This window comes from Perca fluviatilis, chromosome 20 (genome assembly GCF_010015445.1).
Source record: "Perca fluviatilis chromosome 20, GENO_Pfluv_1.0, whole genome shotgun sequence".
Taxonomy (NCBI): Eukaryota; Metazoa; Chordata; class Actinopteri; order Perciformes; family Percidae; genus Perca; species Perca fluviatilis.
Window position 1 is genome coordinate 23,688,736 of NC_053131.1, and position 13,168 is coordinate 23,701,903.

The 13,168-nt window shown below is 42.1% G+C and overlaps 1 protein-coding gene across 1 annotated transcript in view; it reads right to left on the minus strand.

The window, feature by feature from the left end:
- The window catches only part of col12a1a (collagen, type XII, alpha 1a), a 56,702-nt gene that overhangs the window by 38,068 nt on the left and 5,466 nt on the right, over window positions 1-13,168 (minus strand). The window contains 14 exon segments of the mRNA XM_039786396.1: window positions 217-483; window positions 2,084-2,353; window positions 7,043-7,315; window positions 7,416-7,691; window positions 7,879-8,157; window positions 8,742-8,877; window positions 8,910-9,367; window positions 9,493-9,783; window positions 9,976-10,149; window positions 10,393-10,557; window positions 10,761-11,024; window positions 12,251-12,304; window positions 12,743-12,886; window positions 13,006-13,122. Of these exon segments, the coding sequence (XP_039642330.1) occupies window positions 217-483; window positions 2,084-2,353; window positions 7,043-7,315; window positions 7,416-7,691; window positions 7,879-8,157; window positions 8,742-8,877; window positions 8,910-9,367; window positions 9,493-9,783; window positions 9,976-10,149; window positions 10,393-10,557; window positions 10,761-11,024; window positions 12,251-12,304; window positions 12,743-12,886; window positions 13,006-13,122 (3,168 nt within the window).

Below are 13,168 nucleotides of genomic sequence, written 5' to 3' on the forward strand. Positions count from 1 at the left end.
ATGATATAGAATTGAATGATGAACTATTCCAAGTACTTCATAATGAGGAAAAGAACACTAAGTACTGAGACATTTCTTTAATCATTTAGTATGAGATGAGATGGTTATGAATGTTATAAGGATGTGGTTGAGTTTGTAATGGATAATCAAACTTTTCCTAAACTTGGCAACAGAAAGAGCAACATTTGTGGTTTAGTGAATGATAAACCAACGTACGTGTTGTTCCTTCGCCTTGCCTTGCTTTGCCTTCTCCTGAACGGTATACAGGCAGAACAGTGATGTCATAGGTGGTAAGGGGGGTAAGGCGTCTCAGCACAGTAAAAGTGGTGCCGCCGGGCACCTTGGCTGCTAGCTGGCGGCCTCCTTCCTTGGGTTTGTAGGTAACGCGGTAGTTGAGTACATTTCCAGGGGCTGGTTGCCATGTCACCTTCATGCTCTTCTCGGTCTCCTCAGAGACAACAATCGTTCTGCTGGCGGCTGAGACTGCAAGGAGGGGAATAAAGGAACAGAGGTTAAAAGAGGAGAAATGATGAATGGATGGTCTGACGGAAAATGTAGATTTTGGGCCTTGTTCAGGTGGGAATCTGGGCTAAATGTGTGCTTAACCACTTATTTTTCCAGTAGGCCTATACCTTTGGAAATATAAGCAGAATGGCTTTCCTGTCCTGCTGGTAAGTAAACTAAACAGTAACATGCTTGGCTACCTCACAGTCTTTCATATGGATATCTGCTCAGTTTCCACATGCGTGTGGACACAAACTTGCCCAAATATTTCTGATTTTCAGAAGTATACATTAAACAGGCCCAAATTGACATGATTGATCATGTTTAGTTGGCGGGTTGGGGAGCCAGACTCAGATGTCTTGTGAATTTGAGCTAAGCCACAGTTCTCATTTTCCATTGTGCTCAACAGAGTGTTTCTTATTTTCAGAGCAGGAAGGGCAAGTGTGAATTGTCAGACCTCGAAATGAGCTGCGGAAAATATTCAGAAAACTCTACTTCAGAGGGATGACTTTTATTAATGGAAAAAAAGCAGCGCATCCAAATTTGCCGTGTGTGGCTCAGCCCAAAGAGACCTGTGATTTGTGTAGAGCATGAGAAAAGAGAGCAACAGATAGGGGGTGTAAAGCGAAGAAAGGAATGAGCAAAGTGTACATTTTCTTTGACAAAGCTGCCTCATGGTTGTGTTTGGTGTATATGCCACATTTCTTGCTTGCCAGAATCAATAAACAATAATGATGGTTGGAACTATTTTTCCTTGAAAACATTCCATTTCACGAACTGGTGGATAAATTCCCTCCCAACTGGTGTGATTTTCCGCTCAATGTGCTTTTCTCATCCAAGCACGAGTGCAGTCTAACAAGGGAGAGGCCAGTGTCTATCTGTCCTGCATCTCCCATGAAAACCGGGTGCAGGTGTGCTGGACATTACGTCACTTGTGCACATACATATAACACGCACAGTCTTAAAGATGTGCAGGCGAAGACTCTATATTCTTGAAGGCTCAGCTGAATGCCAACAGCTATGACGTTATCTCTTAGCTCAACACAGTTAAGTGTCGCTGACAGATCTCTGTTTCTACATAACACCCACAAATGGGACTTTCAGCGAGACTGTATTTCCTGGATCATTTTTATTTAAACCTGTGTCACTGCGCCTTTTTTCTTAGTAATGATCTCCTATAGCTCTGACTTTACAGCCATAAGAAACGGTGTGATATATGTGTTTATGACAAGAACTTCTAGTCCTGCATTCTTGGACTGCAATCCTGCAAATGATCTTTTTAACAGTTACACATGGAAGAAAAATGCAACTGTCCCTTTGTGGTCATAGAGCTTTTATTGCCTTAATGCTTTTATGGCCGTAGATTTAAATCACACTTACCTTAGCTTCACACTTTCTAGGTAACCCCAAGACGAGACATTCAGAAACTCACAACAGGAAAATAAGAGAGGAGGAAAGCATTGGAAAAACACCAAGAAAAAGAAAGAAGGGAGCAGATGTAGAAAATGAAGAGGAGTGAGAAGTGAAGGATAGGGAATAAGTGTATGGTGGAACAGTTAAAGTAGGTAAAGTAACTTACCATCCGTGGTTTCCTCTCCAACCAATGGCTGACCCTCTCCACTGCCATAACCAGCAAACACAGAGACCCGATAACGTGTCTCTGGGGTGAGACCCTCCAGAACTGTGGCTGTGGTGTCTCCTTGTATTGTCTTTTCTCCGACCTCTTCAGTGAACAGAGACGTCCACTTGATCCGATACTGACGAACATTACCGGGGGCCGCAGCCCAAGACACAGCAAAACTGGTGTCAGTGACATCTTTGGTCACCAAATCTCTGGGTGAACCAAGCTCTGTAGATAAAAAAAAGAAAGAGGAACAGCATTATAAACAGAGTCAGTCTCTGCGTAATGGATACAGAAATGGAAAACAAGAAGCACAACAGCTTTACTTTTGTTTACCTAAAGTATTTCCTCAAGTTTACTTTGTTTTGAGCTGCTCTGATGCATAATAATTGAACTAAGATGGTAGTGTTAGTGCTAAGGTACAAAAATGCTTAAGGGAGCTCCAGCCCAGTGATGGCTTTGTCCAGGTGGTGTTGATTTCCAATGCAGATATATGGAGGTTTGAGGAAGTGAGCGAGACACACAATGGACAAAACTAGGAACCCCATCGCTAAACCATGAACAATCACTCATCTGTCTCTGCTTTAACCCCTCAGGATCTGTCTGAACAACCTGATTTTCTCCCTTCATGATCAGAGGCCGTTGGAAAAATCTCTGCAAAACTAATCATAAATCACATATCCTCAGTGCCTGCACTTTAATTTTCCATCGAAACAGAGGAAACCCGATCTGCAAAAGTGTGTTTGCTACAATTGCAGATGTTGCGCTCTCCCTTTCTCCCCTTCACTCACTTTTCTTGAGAGACGATCATGAAAGGAGGAAAGGCACAGAAATACAGTGGAGGGAATTTTGCGGTGGTGTTTCGTGATGGGCAGCCAGCACATGCTTGGCTGAGAGAGATGCTCATTTTGAGATGGACTCTCAACACTCAGATCTGGCTGCCATAAAGAGGAGCTGCATCTGCCACAGGAGGATACACTGCCACACATAGCCTCCCACACAACCTCCGGGATCCTGATCCTGTAACAAGCCCCTAAGCCCCTACATGCCAGCACCTAATGGCAGACAGAGCAGTGCAGCTGGGTGGTCTCTCTCAGGCCTCATTCATCAAACCTCACCAAATAAAGTTTTAACAAAAAGGCCAAATGCAAAGAATGAGATGCATCACAAATGTACCAAAAGTGTAATGCATGATAATTTTGCGACTGTACAGCATAAAAGAAAGCCACGGTGTCTATCTGTCACCCTATGAGACCTTCTCAGCATCCATCTATTACAGATTAATTGTAAACTGATCTGAACAGCAATAACAGCAGCAACCCTGCCTGCCAAGCAGAGCGATCTGCACCTTGAGAGTGGAGGCCAGATATGAAGAGTAATGGCCATGACCACAAACTAATGTAGAGTTCCAGATTTTGGAAGGACCATTAAAACAGTGTGGGCCACTTATATATATACCCTGATCAGTTTATCAAAAGGGTTATCCTTGCCAAAGGCAAAGGATGAACTTGACTGACTTTTCCGGCTGTGTGTGAACCAAGCGGGGAAGGATCACAAGATAATGACTTCTGCAGATAGTGGCTCACTTTTCATCAGTACTTGCAGACAAGCTTAGGGGCCACTTCTGGAAGCAAAGCCCACGTACATAAAACACATGGTCCACAGACCTAGCAAAAGCTTTGGTTTGCTTGGTAATACATGCATTTACACAATATCAGTGTATAAATTCTCATTTTTTTCATTTGATGTTTGGTTACAACCAGTATTTCTTTTTTGGGTTGTTAAATAGAAGAGTTAAAGAGGCTTCTATAAAGATGTGTACAAGCAATACAATAATATTACAATATAATTTCATGCTGGTTAAAACGTGTCCTTATCTTACTTTCCTTCTCAACCCCCGAAACTGCATCTCACCCTTCAAGAAGAAGGGTACTCTCAAATTACAACTTTGGACAAGACCAGATCACAAACTCACATTAAGGCCTCACCCAATTTTTTTTTAGAAAAACCACATATGACACAACTGACGATCAGCTAAGAGATTTCCTGCAGAGCATGTGCTGACATAACCTTCACATCTGCAGCCAGAGACGCCTAAAGCTTGAAAATATAATAAATGACTACACTTAAAAAAAAAAAAAACATCAAAATGCCCACAGGCTAACAAAATGCACATGAAACACTACCAGCTCATGCTCTGAACATTATCCTAATCATTTTATATGGCTGTTGGATCCACCACTCCATAGACATAGCAAGTACACTTCAAAATCACTGCAGCAAATAATTTGTTCCTTCAAAGTGCCATCTCAGCACTGGCCCCCTTCCCCTCCTTTATTGCTCTTGGTTCACATCTGCGCCACAAAGATGAACCGTTCACTGTCTTTGTGCCAAGGTTGCCTGCCTCTGGCCTATTACCTCAAAGGACCTTTAGAGTGGTGGAGAAAAACAGTCTGGCGATACCACTGAAAGAGCCTGGCACTACCTAAAACTTCCCAAAGGCATGAGTTTAAGAGGAAATCACATCAATATGCTACATTTTCACACCTGCTGTTGAGCTGCTAAGTTAAAGATAGTAAAATAATCGCCTCTAACACATGTGAAAACATTTGCTGTGTCATGCAGTAGTTAATTGTTTGATGTATTGGTGCAATGGCTGCTTCAGGGGCTGAACATATGACCCCTCAGTTATGGGCTGAGCTTTTTTATCCACCCTGAAGCATTCTGGTTCACACTTTGAAGAACCCTTTTTTCTACCCCTCCCAGCCCTCTCTCTGTGCCTCTTCCTGTCTGTTGCACCACCCTGGGAGAAGAAAAACAGACAGTTCTCCCTGTGACCAGACAGCTCACACAGCTTTTAAGGTCCTCTTAGGTAACATCTTCCACATGCTGGATAAAACTCCCTCTTCTTAAGTAAATCATTTTGCTCTGTTTGTGTGTAATATCCACATTCAGGACATTCATCTAAGCATTCGCTATGACACCTTCTTTGTCCTCCTTCTGAGTCATTTCAGGATGTTATAATTATGTCCTACTCAAGGCTTCTGTGTTGGCTACCATGCACTGTTAGCCACAAGGGATGACTTTGTGCAAGACACTCTTCCAGTTCTCGCCTACATGGACTTCACAGAGAGAGTCACTCAAAGTGAATGGCACTCAAAACAATGAGATCAGTGTTGAGGCTTCTTGACGTCATGACAGCTATATAAAGCTGGCTAAACAAAGTGCTTTGTCATGGAGATGTTTTCCTGTGGGGGTGCATGGTTGATGACAGCACAGATTTGACATGAATAAACACAAGCCCTTTGGTCAATGTTGGACCAGAGGAAAACATAGCAAAACAAACATTTCTTTTCGCATTCTTCATCAAAATGTAAACAGACATGCATTATTTCCAGTTGTCAATTCATGGTTGAAAAACTTCTACAGAACACAGTTTGAGCCAAAGTTCTCTTACTCAACCTAGTGCACAGGTCCATGTGGTCTGCAATAAATGTCCCTGTTAAATAAAGATAGGCCCGTCACCGAGGACCTCACTACTGCCAGGAGTGTAAGGAGGCGACATCAAGGAACAAGAACTCCACTCTTTCTATAGCTTTGGTGTGTCTGTGGGCGCAAACTGCTTTCAAAGAGGAGTCTTTTCAGGTTGAGCTAAGCATGGACACGATTAAAGACAGGCACTTAGCTGTTTTCATCTTGGTGCACAAAAGTTTGACTAAAACAAAGTAACGTTTTTTTATAATATTGCTGTTCTCTGATCCTCAGTCTAATGCACAGCCCAGGCTATTAAAGATCATTCCATACAGCACAGCATAGCGAGGTTAACTCTACTCTACTCTCTCCACTATAATAAAATACATGGTCAGGTAAGCTCTTCTGATATCATAGTTTACTGGTTTAGCAGCCATAAATGGAACTGACTGAAAGCCAGATAAATTGTCCTTTGTGAGATACAGTACCCTGGTTGTTGTTTCGTGCCCCAGAGCTACACCCCTCTCTCATAAGAGATCTTTTTGACTTCCTTTCCTGTGGTGTGACACTACAACAATCTCTCCTCCGACTCTGTGTGAAGTCAACAGAAGACCTGCCCCCTGCCTATAAACATCTATAGACAGGAAAAAGATGCTCAATCATAGATTTGTATATCTGGCTTTAGTTAACCCATAGGTAACCCATAGTGTGATGACCATTGTCAGATGCACTGAACTTGAGAAGGTCACCAATCACTTATTATACATTGAAAAAAATGTAATAATATTTGACAGTAATACTCAAATTCAAAATATGTCTTATAAACCACTGTAAAACAACATATTCTATATCTCAGACAGGCCAAGATGTAAAGGTATTACCCGGCAGGCATATGGCTGTCAACGTCTGTTCCAAGCCATTTCATAAGTTCTCTAGGTTTACAAGCATCCCCCACCCATTTCCATCTCACTGCCTTCATGGGCGGCAAAGCCACCCAAACCTACGCCAAAAGAATTACATCAAGTGCCACATTCCTGTCTTTTCCCCTCTAACCACAGCCCATATACTCAACCAACCTTGCAAAGTAAAAGCTCAACTTCTTTAATTCTGATGTGAGAAATACCAGATGGTACATTCTTGGGGGACTTGGTGGGAGACAACTGGCCTTATTTCACTGGGTTTACATCATGCAGGCTCTTTATTAACTTAATAAAATATAAACAATAATTGAAAACAGCACATGTGCATGCCTAAATCTCAGATTTTCCTTGCATCTTAAAAAAAGCTGAACACAATAATTCAGTTGTCCACTCAGCAGTACCCACTTGCTAAGCCCACAGCCACAAAGCATGCCTCACATTTCTTTCACACATTGGCCATAGAAATACTCCTACCCTGTTTCAAAGGTTTGAAATTAGACATTAGCAATTTAACATTCTCCCTTACCTTCTAAAGTGGTTCCTGTGCCCAGAAGAGGATCACCCAAACCAGAAGAGTAGCGAGCACTAACAAACAGCTCATATTCAGTAGCTGGCTGGAGGTTCTTCAGCACAGCCTGGGTAGTATCTCCTTTGACGGATATCTCCTTCCTGTCACCGCCCTCGGCAGGTTTGAAGGCAATGCGGTACTGGACGACATTTCCTGGAGCAGCCTGCCATCTAAGTTTCATTGTAGATACGGTCTCGTCAAATACGCGAAGGTCACGAGGAGAACCACGGACTGAAAGCAAACAAAAATGGATCAGACACTAATTCATATCTATTGTGCAGAAACACAAGATCCACATAGCTGCCAAAACGATGTAGTTTTCCTGACTCACCTTCCTTGGTGGTTCCATCTACTTGCATCTCGTTCCCTACACCTGTAGCATACTCAGCAGACACAGACACACTGTAGGTGGTAATAGGGAAGAGCTCTTGGAGAACTATGGTAGTCTCCGGTCCAGTGGTTTGGGCCTCTAGTATTTCCCCAGTACCACTCTGTGCAACATAGGACAGACGATATCTGATCACTGAACCTGGAGCAGCTTGCCATGACACCCGGAAACTGTTGGTTGTCTCCTCTGTAACTCGTAGGTTTCGTACTGTCCCTTGCTCTGAAAAGGAGAGAATATTTTAGATGAATCTTCTTTCTGCTCCTTTTCATTCAAGGACTTGAAATTTGGTGTTTGCATTAAGTTGTTTGTTTCATTAAGTGTATTACTTATATAAATAAATAAACACATTCTCAGATATTCTCATTTTGATTACTATTACAGTATGGTCCAAGTAAATCTCTCTTACCTTCTAGAGTGGTCTCTTCACCAGTCAAAGGGAAACTGTCTCCTTTGTCATACTGAGCAAAGACGTTGACCTCGTAGGCAGTAAGGGGGAATAGGTGGGGCAGAATGACTGTGGTGGTATCACTCGGCACTGCCATGGAAATGTAGTCTCCGGTGACGTCTTCAGCCTTGCGGAAACGTACCAGGTAAGACATGACATTGGAAATAGGAGCTGTCCAGGTGGTACGGAAGCTTCTGGAGGTAATCTCAGAAAATGCCAAGTCACTGGGTGGAAGTAGACCTGAAAATAAAAGGTTGCTTGTTATGAATGTATGTCATTAAAAGGCAGTGCACAGGCCCAAGTCATGTAAAAGTTTCAAATTAGTACCACCATGATCATATTACATTGTAAATCTCTGAGAATTATGGGGCTACTGTAGCCATATTTTATTCCTTTCTCCTCTCTGCCCATGCATGTCCATGGGCATTACCTCCAATTACTGGCAGCAATAAAACGCAAAGCGTTATTGTAACCTTGTTCATCTAACAAGGTTAAAACATTTTGGTATGTTTATTGGCAGGCTATGGTCAAGTGAGATGATTTAATGTAGCTTGTGCCTTGCCTTACAGCAGTTTATGTTGTATTATACTGCTGTAGTTAGCTTTTTCCCATTTACATTGGCTCTTTGACATAATACCAACTCCTAAAGAACTGGCCAATTGACAGTCAGATGGTACAGTGTCTAATAAGAACAGTATTAACATTACAATCATACTTAGCAAATGGTAGTCATCCAAAACTGATGCCAAGAAGGTATGGGCATATCATGTGGCTACACTCATGGTCATAGTTATTGCGTTTAGATATTCTATCCTCCGACTTACTTCTCTTTTTGATGTTGAGCAGCTCCTGTTCAATCCTCAGACAGATGGACTGAGTCAGCTCCTTGGAGATCCTCTGGAAGGCATCAAAGTCCTCCACCTCATAGACATGAGTGTCTGATGGTTGATTAGCAATGGCCTAGCCCTACCCCTCCATCCCCCCCCCCCAACAAAAAAAAAAACTCAAACTACCTACGCTGCATTTAAAAAAAAAAACCTTACATTCAAAGGGCTGGTTGCATCCTTAAACGAGTCTGATGACTTTCCATCTGTGATCAGGACCATCACACGGGGAACATTCTGTCTTGCTCCACGGGCAGGTATAAAGATCTTCTCCTTGACATAGTTCATGGCTTTGCCAGTGTTAGTGGAGCCTCCACGGTAGGGGAAAGTGCGCACAGCTTTGACAACAGCATTAATGTCATGGTGGGTGTTAAGAGCAAACTCAGTGTGCGGATCACGACTATATTGGACCAAGCTAATCTGGACCTTGTTGTGTCCAATGTCAAAGGCAGTGACCAGAACTTCCAAGAAGGCACGGACTTTGGCAAAGTTTTGTAATCCAATACTGTACGAGCCATCAACCAGTAGAACCACATCAGCCTGTACATCCACTCCCAGAGAGCACTCTGCCAAAAGTCAAGAAATGGGTCATTTAAAGGCCTTTCCATAATAATCAGGATAAAGAACAAGAAACTTTGAGTATATCTAAGAATAGTCAAAGAAAGATTTCATGCACAACAAATAATTTTACCTGTTGACACCTTGACAGGCTGGGTCTTCTCCATTGCCATGACGGCTTCACTGGGGGTCAGACCTTTGAGGGCATTCAGGATAATCTCATACTCAGTCTCAGGGGAAAGGTCACGGACATTGATGGATGTCTGGGTTGGCCCAATGTACAGCTCTTGGCGTTTCATTCCAGGTAGCATTGGGTTGAGGGTGAGCTTGTAGCCCGTGATTTCCCCCAGGGAGGGATCCCATGTCACCCTCATTGACTTAGATGCAATTTCCGTGACTTGCAGGTTAGAGGCTGGCTCCACCACTGGGAAAATGCGCAGGAAATATATAATTACATGAGCTTTCAAGATGTATTCAGCATCAAGATGTTTGCCGGGCTGTGAGTTAACAATGGCAGTACTATATTCCATTAGGACAGTCCTAGTAGGACAATTTCATGTCAAAGCCATAGAACCCAATATAATGTAACACAAGTGATTAAGATCTTTTGACTTACTTTCTTCTCCGCTGACCAGAGCGCTGAGCTGCTCATCAACACCGGAGCACACCTCTGTGATAATCTTTTTTTGTACCTCCTGGATCAGGTCAAAGTTGGGAACATTGTACACATGTTTGCTGTGAGGTGTGGAGGCAATTTCCCTTAGCTCATCCTCATCTGCTCCTTTGATACCTGAGGGGGAAAATGTGAACTACATGAAGTCATATGTTCTTTACTCAGTGGCTGCAATACAGATGTGGTAGACTGTTGACGGTTTTAGAGTATTGCGTATGTTAGAAACATCAACAGTACTTGACTTTTACCAAGTCAAATATGAATATGAACAATCAATGGAAAATCAAATGGTTTCCAAGAACAGGCAGACATTCACATGAGAGAACACTATTGAACAAAACACTGAATAATAAACCATACCTAGGACAAATATTTCCACTCCAATGTTCCTAAGCCTTTTAGCATACTCCTCCACTGGGTCCTGGGATTTTCCGTCAGTGATGATCATGGCTACCTTAGGAAAAGCTTTCCTGGATCCAGCTGCCTCCGTAAAGATGTTTTGCAGCAGGTAATCTATGGCATCACCTTAAGAAAGAAATGTATGTGTATTTTTAACTCCGAGGTAATATTCAGATTCACAGGGCTTTCGACATTTTAATGTTTCACATAAAAATGACACTTAAAATCTACAAAACCCATGCAAATCCATATTGGCTCAATTACAGCAGACTACAAATCTACAAATGATCAAACTTTTTCCATCCGTGTACCTGTAATAAACACCTTACCTGTCATAGTATTTCCCCCCTTGTATGGCAGCGCGTTGATGGCTTGGAGCAGGTCTCCTCTTCTGTTGTAACGAGTGAGGGGGAATTCTGTTCGGGTGTCTGTACTGTACTGAACCACAGCCACCCGGGTCTTGTCCATGCCAATGTCGAAGGCCCCTGCCAGGGCTCCAATAAAACTACGGATGTGCTTAAAGTTTTCTCTGCCTACACTCCATGAGCCGTCCACCAGAAAAACCAAATCTGCTATTGCACTGACCGAACACTCTGGGGGAAAAAGAGTGGAGAAATAAGAGTCGGTCAGAAATAGGACCATTAAAAAAAGAATGTAGCAGGTTTTGTTTAATGATTAACACTTTTTGTAAATGTAGCAGGTTTTGATTGTGCCAGATTAGGAAAAGTTGAACTACCGAGTAATAATTGGTGTAAAAACTTAAAATGGAGAAAAAGCACATCCTTGTGTCTCAAACCAATTTCCAAGCCAGAAATGTGTCAATAAAGATATGGCAGCAACAGCTTGGCCTTGGAGCTATATTTTTACACTGGCCCATTTCTTCTCCTGTCTGTCTAAATAAAATAAAAACCTTGACAGTTAGTTGGATGGCTCAGATATATGCATTCTGACATCAAAGGAAATATCAGCCTGTGCCAAGCAGTGGGCTGGTATAGTCATTCTAGCAGACAGAGGCAAAAATGGAGCTTTATAGACTAAACATTTAGCAGAGGTTCTGCCAGCAATGTTCACTTTTATACTTTCAAATCCTACAGGGCTTTAAATCATAGATGAAATTCCCTGGAACATTTAAGATGACTCTATTGAAATAATTGGCGGGGCTTATGTGGATGGACTTTAATCCTCATTTCCCCTAGGTCTCATTGACTCTAAATTCGGTTCCTCACGTCATGAGCCTCATTCTTAAAAGGGCAGCATTTTTTCTCAAAATTCCCAGACCTAATGATGAAAATGAAGGCATTAAAGTAAGGGTTTAGTCAAACAATTTGGGTGGTTGTGAAAGAAGTTCTGAGTGCTTAACCATGAATTAGTGTTTAAATGAATCTGGAAGTGTGTGTATAGTTTCCAGAAGAATCAACAGGTGGGGTGGGGGGGTGGTCTCATGACATGAGCAGAAGACAGTTTGACAAGGGGATATCATATTAAGAACTGCCACATCTTTTAATAACACTTGCCTCTAGGTGGCACAACTTGACAACCCCCTTCTGCTCCCCTCCACTCAATGGCGCATAACAGAACACATGTCTCCTAGCTTCAAGCCTTTCTATCCTTTTTTTCTTGATGCGACGACTGGTTTCAATTATGGGAACCAATGTGAGCCCTCCCAGTCCCTGTCTGCTTACCCAGTAACAACCCCAACAGAAAGTAAAATGTACGCCTGACCAAATTATTTCATGGGAAAAAAGAATTTTGATGACAGTCATGAAGGGGAAAAAATATATTCAAATATTTTGGTTGAAACTCCAGTAAACATACTCACTGATTGCATCTGACTGTGGCTTCCTGACTTGTCCGCTGGTGTTACTGGACTGAACTGAAACACAGGAAACACTTGGTGAGTTAGCACCGCACATTGCTTGCCTCAGTGTGTGCTTTTTCACAGCAGAAAAAGGCAGGAGAGTCAACACATCATAAAAGCTGGTCGGTAGGATCAAAACCACATTCCCACTAACACATATCTTTATGCTGCATTAGCTATAAACAGTAAGCAATTCAAGAGGCAGTAAACATATGTGGTTTATCCCTACTTTCCTGTGTAATGTTACAGTTATGCTAGTGTAACATTACAGTACTGATTTAAACTATAAAAGTTCAAAAACGTCTGAAACTACACTAATTTCTAAAGAAATCTGACCTTGTGCTTGTGTCTTATGCAAAAATAACTGTGCACTTTAATTTTTCAATTAAACATTTTAAGACATAACTTTTTGCAAACAATCTAAATAAACCCACCGTGAAAAAATTTACTTACTGGTCAGTTGTCCAAAGATGGGAATGCTCTCCTCTGACCCATAAAAGGAGTTTATGGACACAGAGTAGTCCAAGTCAGGGGTCAGGTCAGTGATTGAGGTCTTAGTGGCATATGCATCAAGGGTAAAGTCTCTGGATGGTTCATCTAGGAAAGGGAATTTAACCGTAAATCAACTGTTGTGTATACACACAGTTTATACACACAACAGTTGATTTACGGTAGGGTTCAGATCAACAACTGTAAGTGCTGACTCCCATACTGACCTGCATCTGATACAACTTGTAGTCTGAAGCCCTCTATCCTTGACGAGGGTCTTGTCCATGTCATTTCCACTGTGTTCTCATTTAGAATTTTAAATTTTAAGTCTGAGGGGGGTTCCACTGCAAATAAGAGGTGAAACACTGTTAAATCACAACAAATATAAAC